Source organism: Pongo pygmaeus, chromosome 1, assembly GCF_028885625.2.
Source record: "Pongo pygmaeus isolate AG05252 chromosome 1, NHGRI_mPonPyg2-v2.0_pri, whole genome shotgun sequence".
NCBI lineage: Eukaryota > Metazoa > Chordata > Mammalia > Primates > Hominidae > Pongo > Pongo pygmaeus.
In genome coordinates this window covers 134,916,130-134,935,418 of record NC_072373.2, presented here as the reverse complement: position 1 = coordinate 134,935,418, position 19,289 = coordinate 134,916,130, and the positions used below count along the sequence as shown (strand labels likewise).

At 40.5% G+C, this 19,289-nt stretch overlaps 1 protein-coding gene and 1 long non-coding RNA gene across 10 annotated transcripts in view; one reads left to right on the top strand and one right to left on the bottom strand.

Annotated features, from left to right (window-relative positions):
* The window catches only part of TLCD4 (TLC domain containing 4), a 178,809-nt gene that overhangs the window by 78,959 nt on the left and 80,561 nt on the right, over positions 1-19,289 (top strand). For all 9 annotated transcript variants that reach the window (XM_054485831.2, XM_063652741.1, XM_063652738.1 and 6 more), the window contains one exon: positions 13,593-13,666. In XM_054485831.2, the coding sequence (XP_054341806.1) occupies positions 13,593-13,666 (74 nt within the window). The remainder of the gene's footprint in view (positions 1-13,592; positions 13,667-19,289) is intronic.
* Positions 2,829-19,289, bottom strand: part of LOC129035455 (uncharacterized) — a 76,667-nt gene continuing 60,206 nt past the window's right edge. Inside the window, exon 4 of the long non-coding RNA XR_010123980.1 lies at positions 2,829-5,002. This is a non-coding gene — a long non-coding RNA (uncharacterized LOC129035455). The remainder of the gene's footprint in view (positions 5,003-19,289) is intronic.

The following is a 19,289-nucleotide window of genomic DNA, read 5'->3' as shown; positions in this document are numbered from 1 at the left end:
AGAGGTCCTTCACATCCCTTGTAAGTTGGATTCCTAGGTATTTTATTCTCTTTGAAGCAATAGTGAATGGGAGTTCACTCATGATTTGGCTCTCTGTTTGTCTGTCATTGGTGTATAGGGATACTTGTGATTTTTGCACATTGATTTTATATCCTGAGACTTTGCTGAAGTTGCTTATCAGCTTAAGGAGATTTTGGGCTGAGACAAGGGGGTTTTCTAGATATACAATCATGTCATCTGCAAATAGGGACAATTTGACTTCCTCTTTTCCTAATTGAATATGCTTTATTTCTTTCTCTTGACTGATTGCCCTGGCCAGAACTTCCAATACTATGTTGAATAGGAGTGGTGAGAGAAGGCATCCCTGTCTTGTGCCAGTTTTCAAAGGGAATGCTTCCAGTTTTTGCCCATTCGGTATGATATTGGCTGTGGGTTTGTCACAGTTTTTATTATTTTGAGATACATCCCATCAATACCTAGTTTATTGAGAGTTTTTTGCGTGAAGGCTGTTGAATTTTGTCGAAGGCCTTTTCTGCGTCTATTGAGATAATCATGTGGTTTTCATCTTTGGTTCTGTTTATATGATGGATTATATTTATTGATTTATGTATGTTGAACCAGCCTTGCATCCCACTGATGAAGCCAACTTGATCATGGTGGATGAGCTTCTCGATGTGCTGCTGGATTTGGTTTGCCAGTATTTTATTGAGGATTTTTGCATCAATGTTCATGAAGGATAGTGGTCTAAATTTCTCTTTTTTTGTTGTGTGTCTGCCAGGCTTTGGTATCAGGATGATGCTGGCCTCATAAAATGAGTTAGAGAGGCTTCCCTCTTTTTCTATTGATTGGAATAGTTTCAGAAGGAATGGTACTAGCTCCTCTTTGTACCTCTGGTAGAATTCAGCTGTGGATCCGTCTGGTCCTGGACTTTTTTTGGTTGGCAGGCTATTAATTATTGCCTCAATTTCAGAGCCTGTTATTGGTCTATTCAGGGATTCATCTTCTTCCTGGTTTAGTCTTGGGAGGGTGTATGTGTCCAGGAATTTATCCATTTCTTCTAGATTTTCTAGTTTATTTGTGTAGAGGTGTTTCTAGTATTCTCTGATGGTAGTTTGTATTTCTGTGGGATCAGTAGTGATATCCCCTTTATCATTTTTTATTGCATCTATTGGATTCTTCTCTCTTTTCTTCTTTATTAGTCTTGCTAGCAGTCTATCAATTTTCTTGGTCTTTTCAAAAAACCAGCTCTTGGATTCATTGATTTTTTGAAGGGTTTTTGTATCTCTATCTCCTTCAGTTCTGCTCTGATCTTAGTTATTTCTTGCCTTCTGCTAGCTTTTGAATGTGTTTGCTCTTGCTTCTCTAGTTCTTTTAATTGCGATGTTAGGGTGTCAATTTTAGATCTTTCCTGCTTTCTCTTGTGGGCATTTAGTGCTATAAATTTCCCTCTATACCCTGCTTTAAATGTGTCCCAGAGATTCTGGTATGTTGTGTCTTTGTTCTCATTGGTTTCAAAGAACATCTTTATTTCTGCCTTCATTTCATTATGTACCCAGTAGTCATTCAGGAGCAGGTTGTTCGGTTTGTATGTAGTTGAGCGGTTTTGAGTGAGTTCCTTAATCCTGAGTTCTAGTTTGATTGCACTGTGGTCTGAGAGACAGTTTGTTATCATTTCTGTTCTTTTACATTTGCTGAGGAGTGCTTTACTTCCAACTGTGTGGTCAATTTTGGAATAGTGCGATGTGGTGCTGAGAAGAATGTATATTCTGTTGATTTGGGGTGGAGAGTTCTGTAGATGTCTATTAGGTCTGCTTGGTGCAGAGCTGAGTTCAATTCCTGGATATCCTTGTTAACTTTCTGTCTCGTTGATCTGTCTAATGTTGACAGTGGGGTGTTAAAAGTCTCCCATTATTATTGTGTGGGAGTCTAAGTCTCTTTGTAGGTCTCTAAGGCCTTGCTTTATGAATCTGGGTGCTCCTGTATTGGGTGCATATATATTTAGGATAGTTAGTTCTTCGTGTTGAATTGATTCCTTTACCATTATGTAATGTCCTTCTTTGTCTCTTTTGATCTTTGTTGGTTTAAAATCTGTTTTATCAGAGACTAGGATTGCAACCCCTGCTTTTTTTTTGCTTTCCATTTGCTTGGTAGATCTTCCTCCATTTCTTTATTTTGAGTGTATGTGTGTCTTTGCATGTGAGATGGATTTCCTGAATACAGCACACTGATGGGACTTGACTCTTTATCCAGTTTGCCAGTCTGTGTCTTTTAATTGGGTCATTTAGCACATGTACATTTAAGGTTAATATTGTTATGTGTGAATTTGATCCTGCCATTATGATGTTAGCTGGTTATTTTGCCTGCTAATTAATACAGTTTCTTCATAGCATCAATGGTCTTTACAATTTGGCATGTTTTTGCAGTGGTTTGTACTGGTTGTTCCTTTCCATGTTTAGTGCTTCCTTCAGGAGCTCTTGTAAGGCAGGCCTGGTGGTGACAGAATCTCTCAGCATTTGCTTGTCTGTAAAGGATTTTATTTCTCCTTCACTTATGAAGCTTAGTTTGGCTGGATATGAAATTCTGGGTTGAAAGTTCTTTACTTTAAGAATGTTGAATATTGGCCCCCACTCTCTTCTGGCTTGTAGAGTTTCTGCCGAGAGATCCGCTGTTAGTCTGATGGGCTTCCCTTTGAGGGTAACCCGACCTTTCTCTCTGGCTGCCCTTAACATTTTTTCCTTCATTTCAACTTTGATGAATCTGAAAATTATGTGTCTTGGAGTTGCTCTTCTCGAGGAGTATCTTTGTGGTGTTCTCTGTATTTCCTGAATTTGAATGTTGGCCTGCCTTGCTAGATTGGGGAAGTTCTCCTGGATAATATCCTGCAGAGTGTTTTCCAGCTTGGTTCCATTCTCCCTGTCACTTTCAGGTACACCAGTCAAATGTAGATTTGGTCTTTTCACATAATCTCATATTTCTTAGAGGCTTTGTTCATTTCTTTTTACTCTTTTGTCTCTAAACTCTTCTCACTTCATTTCATTCATTTGATCTACAATCACTGATACCCTTTCTTCCACTTGATCAAATCGGCTACTGAAGCTTCTTATGCATGTGTCATATACTTCTCGTGCCATCGTTTTCAGCTGCATTGGGTCACTTGAGGTCTTCTCTATGCTGTTTATTCTAGTTAGCCATTCGTCTAATCTTTTTTGAATGCTTTTAGCTTTTTTTGCGATGGGTTCGAACATCCTCCTTTAGCTCGGAGAAGTTTGTTATTACTGATTGTTTGAAGCCTTCTTCTCTCAACTTGTCAAAGTCATTCTCTGTCCAGCTTTGTTCTGTTGCTGGCGAGGAGCTGCGTTACTCTGGAGGAGAATAGGCGCTCTGATTTTTAGAATTTTCAGCTTTTCTGCTCTGGTTTCTCCCTATCTTTATTGTTTTATCTACCTTTGGTCTTTGATGATGGTGACATACAGATGGGGTTTTGGTGTGGATGTCCTTTCTGTTTGTTAGTTTTCCTTCTAACAGTCAGGACCCTCAACTGCAGGTCTGTTGGAGTTTGGAGGTCCACTCCAGACCTTGTTTGCCTGAGTATCACCAGTGGAGGCCGCAGAACAGCAAATATTGCAGAATGGCCAATGTTGCTGCCTGATCCTTCCTCTGGAAGCTTCGTCTCAGAGGGACACCCAGCCATATGAGGTGTCAGTCGGCCCCTACTGGGAGGTGCCTCCCAGTTAGGCTACTCAGGGGTCAGGGGTCCACTTGAGGAGGTAGTCTGTCTGTTCTCAGATCTCAAACTCTGTGCTGGGAGAACCACTACTGTCTTCAAAGCTGTCAGACAGGGATGTTTAATTCTGCAGAAGTTTCTGCTGCCTTTTGTTCAGCTATGCCCTGCCCCCAGAGGTGGAGTCTACAGAGGCAGGCAGGCCTCCTTGAGCTGTGGTGGGCTCCACCCAGTTCAAGCTTCCAGGCCGCTTTGTTTACCTACTCAAGCCTCAGCAATGGCGGACGCCCCTCCCCAGCCTTGCTGCCGCCTTGCAGTTTGATCTCAGAGTGCTGTGCTAGCAATGAGCAAGGCTCCATGGGCATGGGACCCTCCGAGCCAGGCGCGGGATATAATCTCCTGGTGTGCTGTTTGTTAAGGCTGTCGGAAAAGTGCAATATTAGGGTGGGAGTGTCCCAATTTTCCAGGTACCATCTGCCACGGCTTCCCTTGGCTAGGAAAGGGAATTCCTGACCCCTTGTGCTTCCTGGGTGAGGCGATGCCTCGCCCTGCTTCGGCTCATGCTCCGTGGGCTGCACCCAGCGTCTGACAAGCCCCAGTGAGATAAATGTGGTACCTCAGTTGGAAATGCAGAAGTCACCCGTCTTCTGCGTCGCTCACGCCGGGAGCTATAGACTGGAGCTGTTCCTTTTCGGCCATCTTGGAACCCCCGCCACCTCTTGATACTTTTAAAAATGAAGGTATTAGTGCCCCAATTTTTTCTTCTACTTCTCTAACTCCTACTTTGCTTCTCAGTTTTTATCACTTGTACTTTTGTATTGCTGAGAATTAAAAATATCTACTTTGTATTCTGTAATCATAGTAAGTTTTTCTTTGTAGTCAGTTGATCTACACACAGAAAATCGGTAAAATATTTATTATGATTGTATTAAAATAGTTGATTGCAGAACCCAGATTACATTTCCTGTGTAATTTTTTTGGAATTTCTAATTGCCTTCCTTTTTTCCCCCATCATTTGCCTTTACTACATATTTGAGTAGCTTCATATCCTCAAGGATACTACTCCATCTCTGCAACCATCTTTTCCCAGCTCTCACATACCTGCTCCAGGAGTTTGCTGTTCTGCTGCAGTCTGAACAGATTGCTGTCTGTGCTGCTGCCCAGTGGCCTGGGGCTCCCTGTCATTCCAATCTTGGGCTGAAGTCACTGTTTCCTCAATCCCATGTCTTTGACTTTCTTGTTTATTCACTCATTTTGCTGCAGCATATCCTCAAATGATACCTAAGAAAGCGAAGGAGGTAAACTCTGAGTCTGTTGCAAGTTCTGAAGATGTTTTTATTCTCAGACTATCTGGTGGTATCATTATCTCTATTGGTGGCATATGGATATGTAATAACATTTAACCAATGACCTATTGTTATGTGTTTCAGTGTCATAGGTAACTTTGAGTGAATATCCATATATCTTCCCATTTGTGCACATGAATAATTATTTTCAAAGAATAATTTTGTTGAGTGGAATTCTTGGGCAAATAGTATGTGTGTGTGTTTTTTTTTTTTTTTTCAGACAAAGTCTCGCTCTTGTCCCCCAGGGTGGAGTGCAATGGCTTGATCTTGGCTCACTGCAACCTCCACTTTCCGGGTTCAAGCGATTCTCCTGTCTCAGCCTCCCAAGTAGCTGGGATTACAGGCACCTGCCACCATGCCCGGCTAATTTTTGTATTTTTTAGTAGAGACGGGGTTTCACCATGTTGGCAGGCTGGTCTCGAACTCCTGACCTCAGGTGATCCACCCGCCTCCGCCTCCCAGAGTGCTAGGATTACAGGCATGAGCCACTGCGCCTGGCCTAGTATATGTATGTTTTAAGGATATTGATTCATTCTGCCAAAATTCTCTTCAGAGAACCATTGTGTAACTAGTTCTTTTCATCAAGAGGCTGCTTGGTTTCTGTTGTTTGTTTTATTTTTGTTTTGTGAAGACTGCAGTTAATAGGGATCAGGAACTCTGAAAAGGGTTGGCTAGAAGAGTCTTTACCTGAGCAATGTGGAAATGATACTGGGAAAGAAAATAAACATACACTGTCTGTAAATATCAGAAGGTTTATATGAAAAGGAGATTGGATTCAGTTAAGTTTTTTGGGTTGTGAGGATCAGAAGTAGGACAGGCAGGTGGAAATCTGAGATAGCAGTATAGTTTTGGGACTTTTGAATAGCAGTCCCAAGTTGCAGTGAGCTGCTTACACTCCTCACCATGGGGTAGTCCACCCTAAGCTGAGGGCAAACTGGAAGGGCTTTTGTGGGTGGGATTTAAAAATCTGTGGGTAATAGAAAGTAGGTAATTTTCAGAGGCCATTTCAACCATGCCACACTGCGGTATGATGAACATAAAGTCATCATGAACACAGTTAAGTTTGGGTTGGATGAAATATATTATAGTTGTGCAAAGTGAGATGAAAAGCTGACAAAAACCATAGGATCAATAAAACAGTTTAGTTTACCCTTAGAAGTATTAATTTTCCTTTTCATCCTGGATGCTTTTCTACAACAAGTAGAAAGTAACAACTACTTTTGGAGGGTGATTTGTTCATGTAAGGTTATCTTTTATAGTAAAATAGCAGTGTTCATTAGTAGTGCATCCAGTCCTTCCTGACTATAATGATCTGTCTAATCATCCATTCCTCCCCATCATCCAGGCCTGAACCTTAGACCTGTGTGGTCACCTTTGCATCAGTAACAAGGTGTGAATGATTGCACCTAGGCAGGAAGGAATAGGCCCTTTTAAGCCTTGTCTTTATAATAAGAAAATTTACCTTGTTCAGTTGTTTTTTTAGAGACAAAGTCTCACTCTGTCACCCACGCTGGAGTACAGTGGTGCAGTCATAGCTTGCTACGGCCTTAACTCCTGAGCTCAAGTGATCCTCCTGCCTCAGCCTCCTTAGTAGCTGGGACTATAGGCGCACGCCACCATGCCTGGCTAATTAAAAAAAAATTTTTTTTTGTAGACGTGGGGTCTTACTATGTTGACCAGGCTGGCCCGGAACTCCTGATCTCAAGCGATCCTCCTGCCTCAACCTCCTAAAGTGTTGGGATTATATGCGTGAGCCACTGTACCTAGTCCTTTTTCCTCTTTTGAGTGCCTTCTCTTTTGAGCGCCGCATACTGATGGCGATCAGTATTTTTCCTGATGGCCATCAGTATGCGTCTCATTTTATTCTCATGTCAGTCTTGCTATAAAGATGACATTGTGCCCATTTTACAAATGGAGAAACCGAAATTTAGATTAGCTTTGCCCAAAGTTGCCGCCAGAGCTAGGATTCAAATCCTGCCCTCCATACCACCGGCATATTGTCATTAACTGTCTCTGCCTCCCAAAACTTAATTGCTTTTAACTATCCCTGCCTCCCAAAATGTAATTGCTTAATTATAATAATGATTTGCTCAAATAGAGTAAGTTTTAAAAAGTTTGCCAGTAAATATTTCTGGAAATTCTGTCAGCATTGGGATACAGTGGTGGTATCTGTTGGGAAAAGCTGAGTGTTGGGAGAGAAGCTGAGGCAGGGCTTGCATGTCTGACATAATGTAAGAGAGTCTTGGAACATGTGCGGGGTCCAGGGTCTAAAACCCCTCGTGGTCTTTGGAACACCAAGCTCTGTGCCAAAGGGTGGAAGGCTACCCTGACGCACCATAATCTAAGCCCAGGACATAAAACCGCTCGTGGCTTGGATAGAATCCAGGGCTCGTGGCTCTGGAATGTGTCTAGACTTGCTGGCTCCTTGCTCCTTGCTCTCCCAGGATCGATTGTATCTTGAGTTAAAAGAACCTGCTCTCCATTATCTCAAGTAGCAGAGCATATGCTAAACCGTCACAGCTGTAAATCATGTGCTTAATGCAACGCTCCCTTTCGACCCCCACATTCTTACCACCCGTTTCTTTGTTTGATCACCAATAAATAGTCTGGGCTTCCAGAGTTCGGGGCCTTCGCAGCCTCCATACTTAGTGTTGGCCCACTGGACCCACTTTCTCTCGTAAATGGTCTTTTTTCATTTCTTTGCCTCCGCCATACTTCATCACCCTCACGACCTGGTGTTGGGTCCATCATGCCAGCAGTATCAAATGGCATTCTTAGACACTTCCATCTACCGTTAATTTTAAATCTCTCGTTTTATGTTTTGTAAAGTGATGAGGACAATGATGGTGGTAATGGCAGCCATACAGTCTTAACAACAGCCCTGTTTAAAAGTATTAACCCTTCGTTATAGATTTCTTGGAATAGGATCAGAGGAGTTTAGTAATAGGCAGAAGGTCACACGGCTAGTAAGGTCAGAGCTATAACCCTGGTTTGTCTTTCCTTTAGACTACATCCTATTGCTCCTTAGTTTGCTATTGTGCTCACTAACTGTCTGCTTGTAAATGTTTTCCTTCTGTTACAATGGCCCCACATTCCCCTACCTCTTCTACTTGCTTACCCACTTTTACCAGCCTTGCTTCACTAACTCTAAATGTATCAGTGTTTGGAGATTCAGACATTTTTATTTTCTCATAACAAATTTGATAACTTCTAATTCTGTTCCGCTGATATCTTTATGAGATTAAAATCTGGATGGTTTTCTCCTTTTCTTTTGGAATGAAATGTGAGTGTTTTTTTTTTTTTTTTTTTTTAAGAGACAGGGTCTCACTAATGTTGCCCTGGCTGGGCTCAAATGATCCTCCTGCCTCTGCTGGCATTATAGGCATGAGCCACCACGTCCAGCCAAAGGCTAATATTCTGATAATCCTCTCTCCCACTCAGAAATAGGCCTGAAGGACTCTTGGGATTTTGACTTTAGAGGTGACGTGCTTGTTTAACAGCACTGAGAAGGCATGGTTCAACTCAGGAAACATGGGCCAGGCACTGTGTAAGGCTTTATGGATATAATAGTGAATAAGGAACAGGAAATGTAGATATTTGCAAGGAGCTAAGTACTCTCACAGATAAGCAGAGAGATCTGCGGAGGCAATTGACTGGGAGTTCTCCCACCTAAGAGTTAAGGGGTCAGGAAAAACTTTTCTAGAGGAATGTAGCAGGTCCACCTTAAGAGCTGTGCAGTCTGGGGTGGGTGTTTGTAAACCTTTGCTCAGCATAGTTTCTGAGAAGTAGGGAGCTAGCTCCTTGGGGCTTATAGATCGCTGGCTATTTCTAGACTAGGAAAGCACTTCTCTCACTTTAATGTACCTTGGACTCACCTGGAGGGCCCGCAAAACACAGCTGCTGGTCCCACCGCTCATGGTTTCCCATTCAGTATGTCTTGGATGGGGCCCTGGAATATGCATATCTAGCAAGTTCCCAGGTCATGCTGATGCTGCTTATCTGGGAACTACACGAGAACCATTGGGCTAGAAATACTAGAACTAACCATTCTCTTTGGGAAGAGGAGAGAGGAATGAGGAGCCAAGATGTTATGCCCAACTCTTTTCAAATTCAAGAGACAGTTTCCTCAAAGCGTGGAAAATTTGCACTTTGGCCAAAGTTGTTTAGATGAACATAACATCAAATTTACCATTTTTACACTGATTCTTTTAATACTTAATGAAAATCATGAAGTCAGGTTTTATCTGATATTAATTTGGTATTTTGGTTAATACTTTTAATTCTTTACCAGTATGAAAGGAGTTGGAAAAAGTCATCTTTTAAACTCTCAAAAAAGGTCTTAAATATAGTATATTTCATGATTTTTTTATTTTTAAAGTTAATATTAACTAGAGAGAAATTTTTAGAATTTTTTTAAATTTTAAGAAACGGTTTCACTGTGTCACCTAGGCTGGTATGCAGTAGTGTGATCACAGCTCACAGCCACAACCTCAAACTTCTGGGTTCAGGTGATCTTCCTGCCTTAGCCTTCGGAGTAGCTGAGTCAGACTACAGGTGTGCACCATCGCGCCCAGCCTAAAATGGTTTTTAAAGTTTAATTAAGGCTCAGGCTGTTGCTGCTATAGTATTTTGATATTTTACGTGACTTTGGGGAGTCTGCTTTAAAATACTTCATAAGTTGTATAAAAATAAATTTTGGTATTTGATCTTATCTTTGGAAAAACTATTTATTTGAAGGATACAGTAAGAAATTTAGCAAGAATTTTGGCTGACCTTAGGAACACATTAACTCAACATTTTGCAGCAGTCTGGTCTGTCATGTTCTCTAAACATTGAACGTAGTTATGTAGAATGCCATAGACTTAGAACAACTAACGAGAATTGTTAGGAAAAATAGATCAGAAGAAAAATCACCTTTGACGGAAGAAAGTCAGTGTTGTGAATGAGAGAAATTATCCTTAAGGAATAAAAAGTTCACCTATAATTTTTTTAATGCTTCATGTTTATTACATACATGAATCTATCTTAGTGAGGGGTTATAATAATACAAATCATTCTTTTTTTTTTTTTTTTTTTGAGACAAGAGTCTCGCTCTGTCCCCCAGGCTGGAGTGCAGTGGCGCGATTTCGGCTCACTGCAAACTCCGCCTCCCAGGTTCACGCCATTCTCCTGCCTCAGCCTTCAGAGTAGCTGGGACTATAGGCGCCCGCCACCATGCCTGGCTAATTTTTTGTATTTTTAGTAGAGACAGTTTCACTGTATTAGCCAGGATGGTCTCGATCTCCTGACCTCGTGATCCGTCCGCTTTGGCCTCCCAAAGTACTGGGATTACAGGCGTGAGCCACCACGCCCAGCCATAATACAAATCTTTCCAAGATGTTTATGTCTGGTGTCTGGCTCAAGTAAGAATCTCATTAAAATAACTTTTTCCTTTCATTTTTTGTCCCCTCAAGAGTCATATTTTAGTTGTGTACTATTTTCAAAGTTGTCCTTTGCCCTAATTTGCTACAGAATTTAACTATAGAGGTAGCAAAAAAACAGAACATTTAGTTTCTCTTATTTTACTTTACTTATTATTTTAACTTCTTCTTAAATATTCCAAGCAATTCTTTTGAGAAAACTCACCTAAACTTTGAACAAGCCACCAAATTTTTTCATTAAAAAAGCACACAAAATACCTAAGGAGTTTGAAATGCAAATGGCAATTTGTTCCTTATTATCTTTAAAGTGGTTCTTTATGCTGAATAAATTAGAGGGCTCAGACATTTGTGCTTTTCTCATCCCTTTTTTTTAGCCGCAAATGTGATTTCAAATATGTATTAAAATGAATTATTTATTTGTTATTTTAAATTTTTGTATAGAGATGGTGTTTTGCTATGTTTGCCCAAGCTGGTCTCGAACCTCTTGCCTCGGCCTCCCAGTGTGCTGGGATTACTTTTGTGAGCCACCATGCCCAGCCTAAATGCATTTATAATAAAACAAAGATGAGAGTGGCCTGTTCAGAGATATCCTAGTCGTACCATTTTACCACTGAAAATCCTGCAGCCCGGGAAACCCCTTCCTGTGATACAAAAAAAAAAATCACGGCAGCTATGATTTGCAGTTCACAATAATGGATCATCCACTGATGCAACTTAAGTGTGTTGTAATTGTGAGCAGTAACAGTCTATCATTGACATTGCCCATTGGATTAACTGTTTTGATTTGTATTGACATAGTGTTAGTTTAACCTACCACACTGTGAATACTGTGACTGTATTTTCTGAGAGTTCAGATAATGAAAATGAGAACAGTTATGATATCAACACCGGAGTGTCCCAGACATCACTGAGAAGGAAAGTTATTATTGTATATGGAAATCTGTGTTATTTTATATATATTAGTATATAATGATATGTTATAGACAGAGGGAAAGACATAAAATTTAATTAGGGAGATAAAACAGAACATATTGCACAATAGGCAGGAAAGAATTTGGGGTTGGGCGTTGTTACGGTTTGAATTGTGTGCCCTCCAAAATTCACAGGTTGAAGTCATAACTCCCAGTACCTTAGAATGTAACCTCATTTGGAAATAGGGTCATTGTAGATGTAGTTAGTTAAGATGAGTTTGTATTAAAATATGGTGGGCCCCTAATCCACTATGACTGATCTCCTTGTGAAGCGGGGAAATTTGGACAGACATGCACACAGGGATAATGCCACGTGGAGACTGGAGTTAGGCTGCCACAAGCCAAGGAACTGCAGGAAGCTGGCAGAGAGTCCTAGAACAGATTCTTCCCTAGTGCCTGCAGAGAGCTCATGACCCTGTTAACCCCTTGATCTTGGACTTCTAGCCTCTGTAACTGTGAGACAATACATTTCTGTTGCTTAAACCACCCAGTTTTTGGTACGTTGTTATGACAGCGCTAACAAACTAATTAATACAGGCTTGGTGAAGGAGATGTGCAAGCACCTAAGGAGACTGTGTCTCTCAAGTCTGGGATAAGACAGGCAAGCACATCTAAATTAATCTGCACTTCTTCCATCTTGTTTAAATAAAAGCATTTAGTATAACAGAAAACTAGTATAGAATAATAATTTCAAATAAATACCTATTCTTCCTATTTGTGTGTTAAAGTAATAAAACCTGTGCATAATTCTTTCTCCTACATTGTTATGTCTCTGGACTGATATGGCTGTGCCCTGGTTGACTCTCTGAAAAGTTGGTCACCCCCTGTGCATTCAGTGCTCCTCTTGCCTGCTGTTTCTGTGTCTTTGGCCATCCCTCCTTCCTTCTTCCTCATCACACATTCCAGTATTGCTAAGGATAATGAATTTGTGATTATAAAAAGTTTTAGATTAACCTTGTTAAAGGTAGTTCTTATAATCTAGCTTAGAATTTTGAATCCCTAAAGTAATTTTCATGAATAAATACTAAAAATCATCAAATAAAAAGTCCACCTATTTTTTTTTAATGCTTCATATTGTTCTCATTTGGAAGGCAGCATGGTATAGCCAGTAGAAAAATAGTTTCCAAACTTTTGTTTACATCTAATGTATTAGGGTGGGGAGGACTGTTTTCTTTGGCATGTAATCATAATTCTGGTTTAATTGGAAGTGCTGGAGTGACTCCATTTACTTAGTAGCAATTTTTAAAGTATATTAAGTAAAATTTTTAGAATGTATACTTTTGGTTTTCCTTCCAATGTTTACTAACTCTGCTAAACTTTTCATATTATTTAATTGGTAGAATGTACTAGGTATTATGTTTAAATTTAGAAAGGTCTCAAAGATCCTAAATTTAGCTCCAGGATCTTCTGATTCACAAATATATTTTTCAGAACAAACATGGTGGCATACGTTGTCATACTGGGCAAATACACCTGTACTCACAGGCTTGTGTATTGTTATTGAGGATAAGTGCTTTTTTTGAGATTTTTAAGGTGCTTCCACTTAGTAATGGATATAAAGTGAGTTACTATCAGGTGTTAAATTGTTATAAAACTCCTCATCTTATGAAATTCACAGTACTTTGTGATCATTCTTTTTTTTTTGAGACGAAGTCTCGCTCTGTCGCCCAGGCTGGAGTGCAGTGGTGCGATCTCGGCTCACTGCAAGCTCCGCCTCCCGGGTTCACGCCATTCTCCTGCCTCAGCCTTCCGAGTAGCTGGGGCTACAGGAGCGTGCCACGTGATCATTCTTTTCTACAGTAATTTGAAAATGCCATTACTAATGGTTATTTACAGAGTTCTCTTGTTTAACGTGACACAACTGCTTGAAGCCTATTTTCATTAAGTGGGCACTGTATACTTAAGTAAACATAAGTGTATAATTTACTGTTTTTTAAAAATACTGTAGAATTCCAAGGATCTTTCTATATTCTCATGAAGAAAATCAGTTTAACAGTAAAAGGTAGAAAACTTCTTGATCTGTTTTGGTATTGATTGTTATATTATGCTGAGAAGCTATTGGATATTTCTACGGTATTTGGGGATTTTTTTAAGAATGTTATCCTTGACGTTGTGTTTTATGTTTATCATTCAGAAAAATGGAGTGCTGGCATACATTGGGAATTTTCGCCTGCTTGCAGAGCTTTCCAGCCCGTTTGTGAATCAGCGGTATGTTACTGATATCATTGATTATTTTAAAGTCGTGCTGTTTATTTTTAGTTTGGGCAAATCCTTTTCCCATGATCCTAAAGTTACTATATAAAACATACGGATCTGTGATATGAATTGTCATCACCATCATACAAATGAGGAAAGTGAGCCTTGGAAAGGTTAGAGTAACTTACCCAAGTTTCCCTAGCTAGCAGGTGGTGGTGCTAGCTTTTAAACCCTGCTCTTTGCAGTACGATGGTGCTTTATGATGCCTGCTTCCAGCTCATTCTTCCACCCTCCATGTTGTACACTGCAAGACGAATGGTATTCACTGAATCTTAGAATTGAGGGGGGCTCTTTACGGAAAAGGACAAATATCACTGTGGCTCATTTTGAGTCTAGCTCATATTCCTGACACTAACTTCCTCCTGTCCCCAAATTCTTATATTGACATTATCTTAGTGCCTCATTGAAATACATAATCTTTTTATTTTTTAAATTTAAAAGGCTACTTTTGGCTGGGCTCAGGGGCTCACGTCTATAAATCCCAGCATTTTGGGATGTTGAGGCAGGAGGATTGCTTGAGGCCAGGAGTTTGAGACCAGCCTGGGTAACATTGTGAGATCCCATCCCTACAAAAAAAAAGAAAAGAAAAGAAAAGAAAATTAGCTGGGCACGATGGTGCTTGCCCATAGTTCTAGCTGTTTGGGAGGCTAAGGTGGAAGGATCGCATGAGTCCAAGAGTTTAAGCAGTGAGTCCAGTGAGCTGAGATCCAGCCTGGGCAAAACAGAGAAACCTTGTCTGTAAAAAATTTATTTTTTTTAAAAGACTACTTTTATTTTAAATACATACAATGTAAATAACTAAACTAACAATTTGTAATATTGATAGTCATCACTAGTGAATTATTATTATTTTTGAGATGGAGTCTCGCTTTGTTGCCCAGGCTAGAGTGCAATGGCACCATCTCTGCTCACTGCAGCCTCCACCTCCCAGGTTCAGGTGATTCTCCTGCCTCAGCCTCCCAAGTAGCAGAGATTACAGGTGCCCACCACCATGCCTGGCTAATTTTTGTATTTTTAGTAGAAACGAGATTTCGCCATGTTGGCCAGGCTGGTCTCAAACTCCTGACCTCAAGTGATCCACCCGCTTCGGCCTCCTGAAGTGCTGGGGTTACAGGCATGAGCCACTGTGCCTGGCCCATCTCAACCATTTTTAAGAATACAGTTCAGTTGTGTTAAGTATATTCACATTATTGTGCAACAGACCTTTAGAACTTTTTCATTTTGCAAAATTGAAACTCTACGCCCGTTAAACACTAATTCCCTCTCCTGCAAGCCCTAGACAACCACCTTTCTACTTTCTGTTTCTATGATTTTGACTAAATAATTCATATGAATGGAATCATACAGTGTTTATCCTTTTGTGCCTGGCTTATTTTGCTTACTATAATGTCCTTGAAATGTATCATGTTGTAGCATATGACAGGATTTTCTTCTTTTTAAAGGCTGCATAATATTCCTGTTGTATGTGTAACACATTATCCTTATGCATTCATCCGTCCATGGACATTGAGTTTACTTGCACCCCTGGCTATTGTGAATAATGCTGAAATGGACATGGGGATACAAATATATTTTTGAGACCCTGTTTCAAATCCTTTTGGATATATTTCTAGAAGTGGGATTGCTGGATCATATGATGGTCCTTTTAATTTTTTGATGAACCTTCAGACAGTTTTCCATAATGCATACATCTTTTTACATTCCCACTAACAGTGCACAAGGGTTCTGATTTCTTCACATCCTCATCAACACTTGCTGTTTTCTGTTCTTCTGATAGTAGCCATTCTAATGGGTGGAGGTGGTATGTCATGTGTTTTTCTTTTTCTTTTTCTTTTCTTTTCTTTTTTTTTTTTTTTGATACAGGGTCTCACTCTGGTTCCCAGGCTGGAGTGCAGTGGCATGATCTTGGCTCACTGCAGTCTTGACCTCTCAGGCTCAAAGGATCCTCTCACCTCAGCTTTCTAAGTAACTGGGGCTATAGGCATGTGCCACCACACCTGGCTAATTTTTGTATTTTTTGTAGAGAAGGAGTTTCACCATGTTGCCCAGGCTGGTCTCCAACTCCTGGGCTCAAGCGATCCTCTGACTTTGGCCTCCCAAAATTCTGGGATTACAGGTTTGAGCCACCATGCCTGGCTGGTCATGCGGTTTTGATTTACATTTTACTTTGATTCATGGTGTGGAGCATCTTTTCACGCATTTGTTGGCCATTTGTATATCTTTAAAGAATTGCCTATTCAAGTTCTTTGCCAATTTTTTCCTTTTTTTTTTTTTATGCAGTTTTGCTCCGTCACCCAGTCTGGAGTGCAGTGGCGTGATCTTGGCTCACTGCAACCTCCACCTCCTGGGTTCCAGTGATTCTTGTGCCTCAGTCTCCTGAGTAGCTAGAATTACAGGCATACACCACCATGCCCAGCTAATTTTGTATTTTTAGTAGAAATGGGGTTTTGCCATGTTGGCCAGGCTGGTCTCGAACTCTTGACCCCAAGTAATCCTCCCACCTTGGCCTCCCAAAGTACTGGGATTACAGGCATGAGCCACTGAGCCCAGCCCTTTGCCCGTTTTTAAATTGGGTTATTTATTTTGTTGTAGTAGTTCCTTCTATATTCTGAATATTGATACTTTATCAAATACATGATTTGGAAATATTGTCATCTATTCCATAGGTTGCTTTTTCACTCTGCTGATTGTTTCCTTTGATGTGCAGAAGATTTTAGAGTTGATGAGGTCCCATTTGTCTGTTTTTTTGTTGCCTGTGCTTTTTGTATCATATCCAAAAAATCATTGCCAAGTCTAATATCCTGAAGCCTTCCCCCTATATTTCTTTCTAGGAGTTTTATAGTTTGGGCTTATGTGTAGGTCTTTAATTCATTTTGAATTAATTTTTATATATGGTATAGGGGTCCAACTTCATTCTTAGAATGTGGATATGTAGTTTTTCCAGCACATTTGTTCAAGAGACTATCTTTTCCGCATTGTGTAGTCTTGGTACCCTTGTCAAGTCATTTGGCCATACATGCAAGGGTTTAATTTCTACAGTAGCTTCTAACTGACTTCCTAATTCCAGATACACCCTCTCTCAGTCCTTTCCTCACAGTGTTACCAGAATCATCTTTCTTACATTCCACTTTCACTACCTTATTTTTTCACTAAAAGCTGCATCCTGTTTACACATCTCTCTCTGACTTCTGAAGTTCTCTGTGATGTGCTCCATATGCCTTCAGCCTCTTTTTTTAAATTATTCATTAGAATCAGTTTTGTATCCTTACCGTCTTATGTTCCTTTGGATTTTTCTCATATTTCTTCCTTTATTCATATCCTCCATTTTCTCCCCATCTTTGAAAAATTTACTTATCCTTCAAGTCTTAGTCAAAATCTAAAACCTGGGGAAGGCTTCTATGATTATATGTTGTCTTTTGTTATTTAGTACAGGGATAACACAGAAAGTTGGGAGTATTCCACATCAGAGACACATAAGTTAGAGTGCTTACCCTGAATGAAGCCTCATGAATAATTTCGAAGATACTGGCCATTGGAGGCACAAGCAAAGCAGGAAGACGTTCAGGATGATTGACAGGGCTCCCTAGGTCTGTGTGCCTAGGGTATACTCTGGAACAAGATTACTCGTGAGGTCTCTTTTTAAAAATAATTTTATTTTTTATTAAAATTTTTGTTTAACCACCAGACCACCTGGGAACCTGTGAGGTCTCTAGGTGATGTGTGCAGTTCATATCATTTACATAGAAGGAGCTCTCTTGGTGATAAAACACCTCCAGTTAATCTTGAGTTACATAGCTTATGTGACATTCTCAAGGGGGTCAGATCTCATAAATCCATTAATTCCTGGGTCATTTACCATAAGCAATCCTAGACTAAGTATGTTCTTCTAAAAGCATCCCATAGATGAAGGCTCTCTTGCTACAAATTTTATTAGTCTCAGTCTCTTTATCAAGAGGTTTGACATTAGTGTGTTTACCAGGTGATTAGTCTGGATCAACTGTCTTTTTTTCTTTTCTTCTTCTTTTTTTTTTTTTTTTGTTTTTTGGAGACAGAGTCTCACTCTGTCGTCCAGGCTAGAGTGCAGTGGCGTGATCTTGGCTCACTGCAACCTACACCTCCCGGGTTCAAGCAGTTCTCCTGCCTCGGCTTCCCGAGTAGCTGGGACTTCAGGCGCATGCTGCCACACCTGGCTAACTTTTTGTATTTTAGTACAGATGGAGTTTCACAGTGTTGCCCAGGCTGGTCTCGAACTCCTGAGCTCAGGCAATCTGCCCACCTCGGCCTCCCAAAGTGCTAGGATTACAGGTGTGAGCCACTGCACCCGGCCGCTTTTTAATTTTTATTATTTATTTGTTTTTGAGATGGAGTCTTACTCTGTCACCCCGGCTGGAGTACAGTGGTGTGATCTTGGCTCACTGCAACCCCAACCTCCCAGGTTCAAACGGTTCTCCTGCCTCAGCCTCCTGAGTAGCTGGGATTACAGGCATCCGCTGCCACCTCACCTGGCTAATTTTTGTATTTTTAGTAGAGATGGGGTTTGGCCATGTTGGCCAGGCTGGTCTCGAACTCCTGACCTCAGGTGATCCACCCACCTCGGCCTCCCAAAATGCTGGGATTACAGGCGTGAGCCACCATGCCCAGCCTTTTTTTTTTTTTTTTTTTTTTTGAGACATTCTCACTAATATTCTCCCTGCTTCTCTCTGGGTGAGTTATTTCCTCCCAAGGTGTCAGCTCTTAACTATTTACTCATCTTGGTGTAAGGGACTGTGCCTTAGTTTTGGAATCAGATAAACTCAAGTTGCAATGACCTTGGACAAGTTACTTAATATTCCTGTATTATAGTCATTTTATCTATGAAAAGAACATATTTAATATTACCTATTTCTTTGTATTATAGTCAAGTGTTTTATTCTCTTAGGTGGCACGTTGAATCAACATGTGTAAAGTAACACAACATATTTCCCTCTATACTCAGTGCACGGCCCAGCTGTCCACTTGGTTACTGCTGCTCAACATGGGTGAAGTGTTTTTGACTATTTCTCCCTCACTATATTTGGTCCAGCATTAGGTTCTACCATATCACCTCCTAATATTTGTCACCTTTACCACCTCTTCTCTGTCTCTACGTTCAGTGCCCTAGTTCACCATCTCTTGCTGGCTACCTTACCAGTTTCTAACTCTGTACTGTTTGGTAGAGTAACCACAAGCCATGTATGAATATTTACATTTAAATCATTTAAAGGAAATAAAATTAAAAATTCAATTCCTTAGTCTAACTTCTGGTATTTCTAGTGCTTTATGGCTCCATGTGGCCATACACGGAACCTACAGGTATGTGTGAGCAACACACCTTTTGTAGAACATTTTCATTATTGTGGAAAGTTCTTTTGGTCAGTGGGGCTCTAGGCCATGCTGGCAAACCATGCATGGCTCATGGGCCAGACCCGCTGCCTGTTTTTGTAAACAAAGTTATACTGGAGCACAGCCATGTTCACTTTTCTGCCATGATTGCTTTAATTCTACCATGGCAGAATTGCGTAGTTCTGACAGAGAACAGATGGCCTCCAACAGCTAC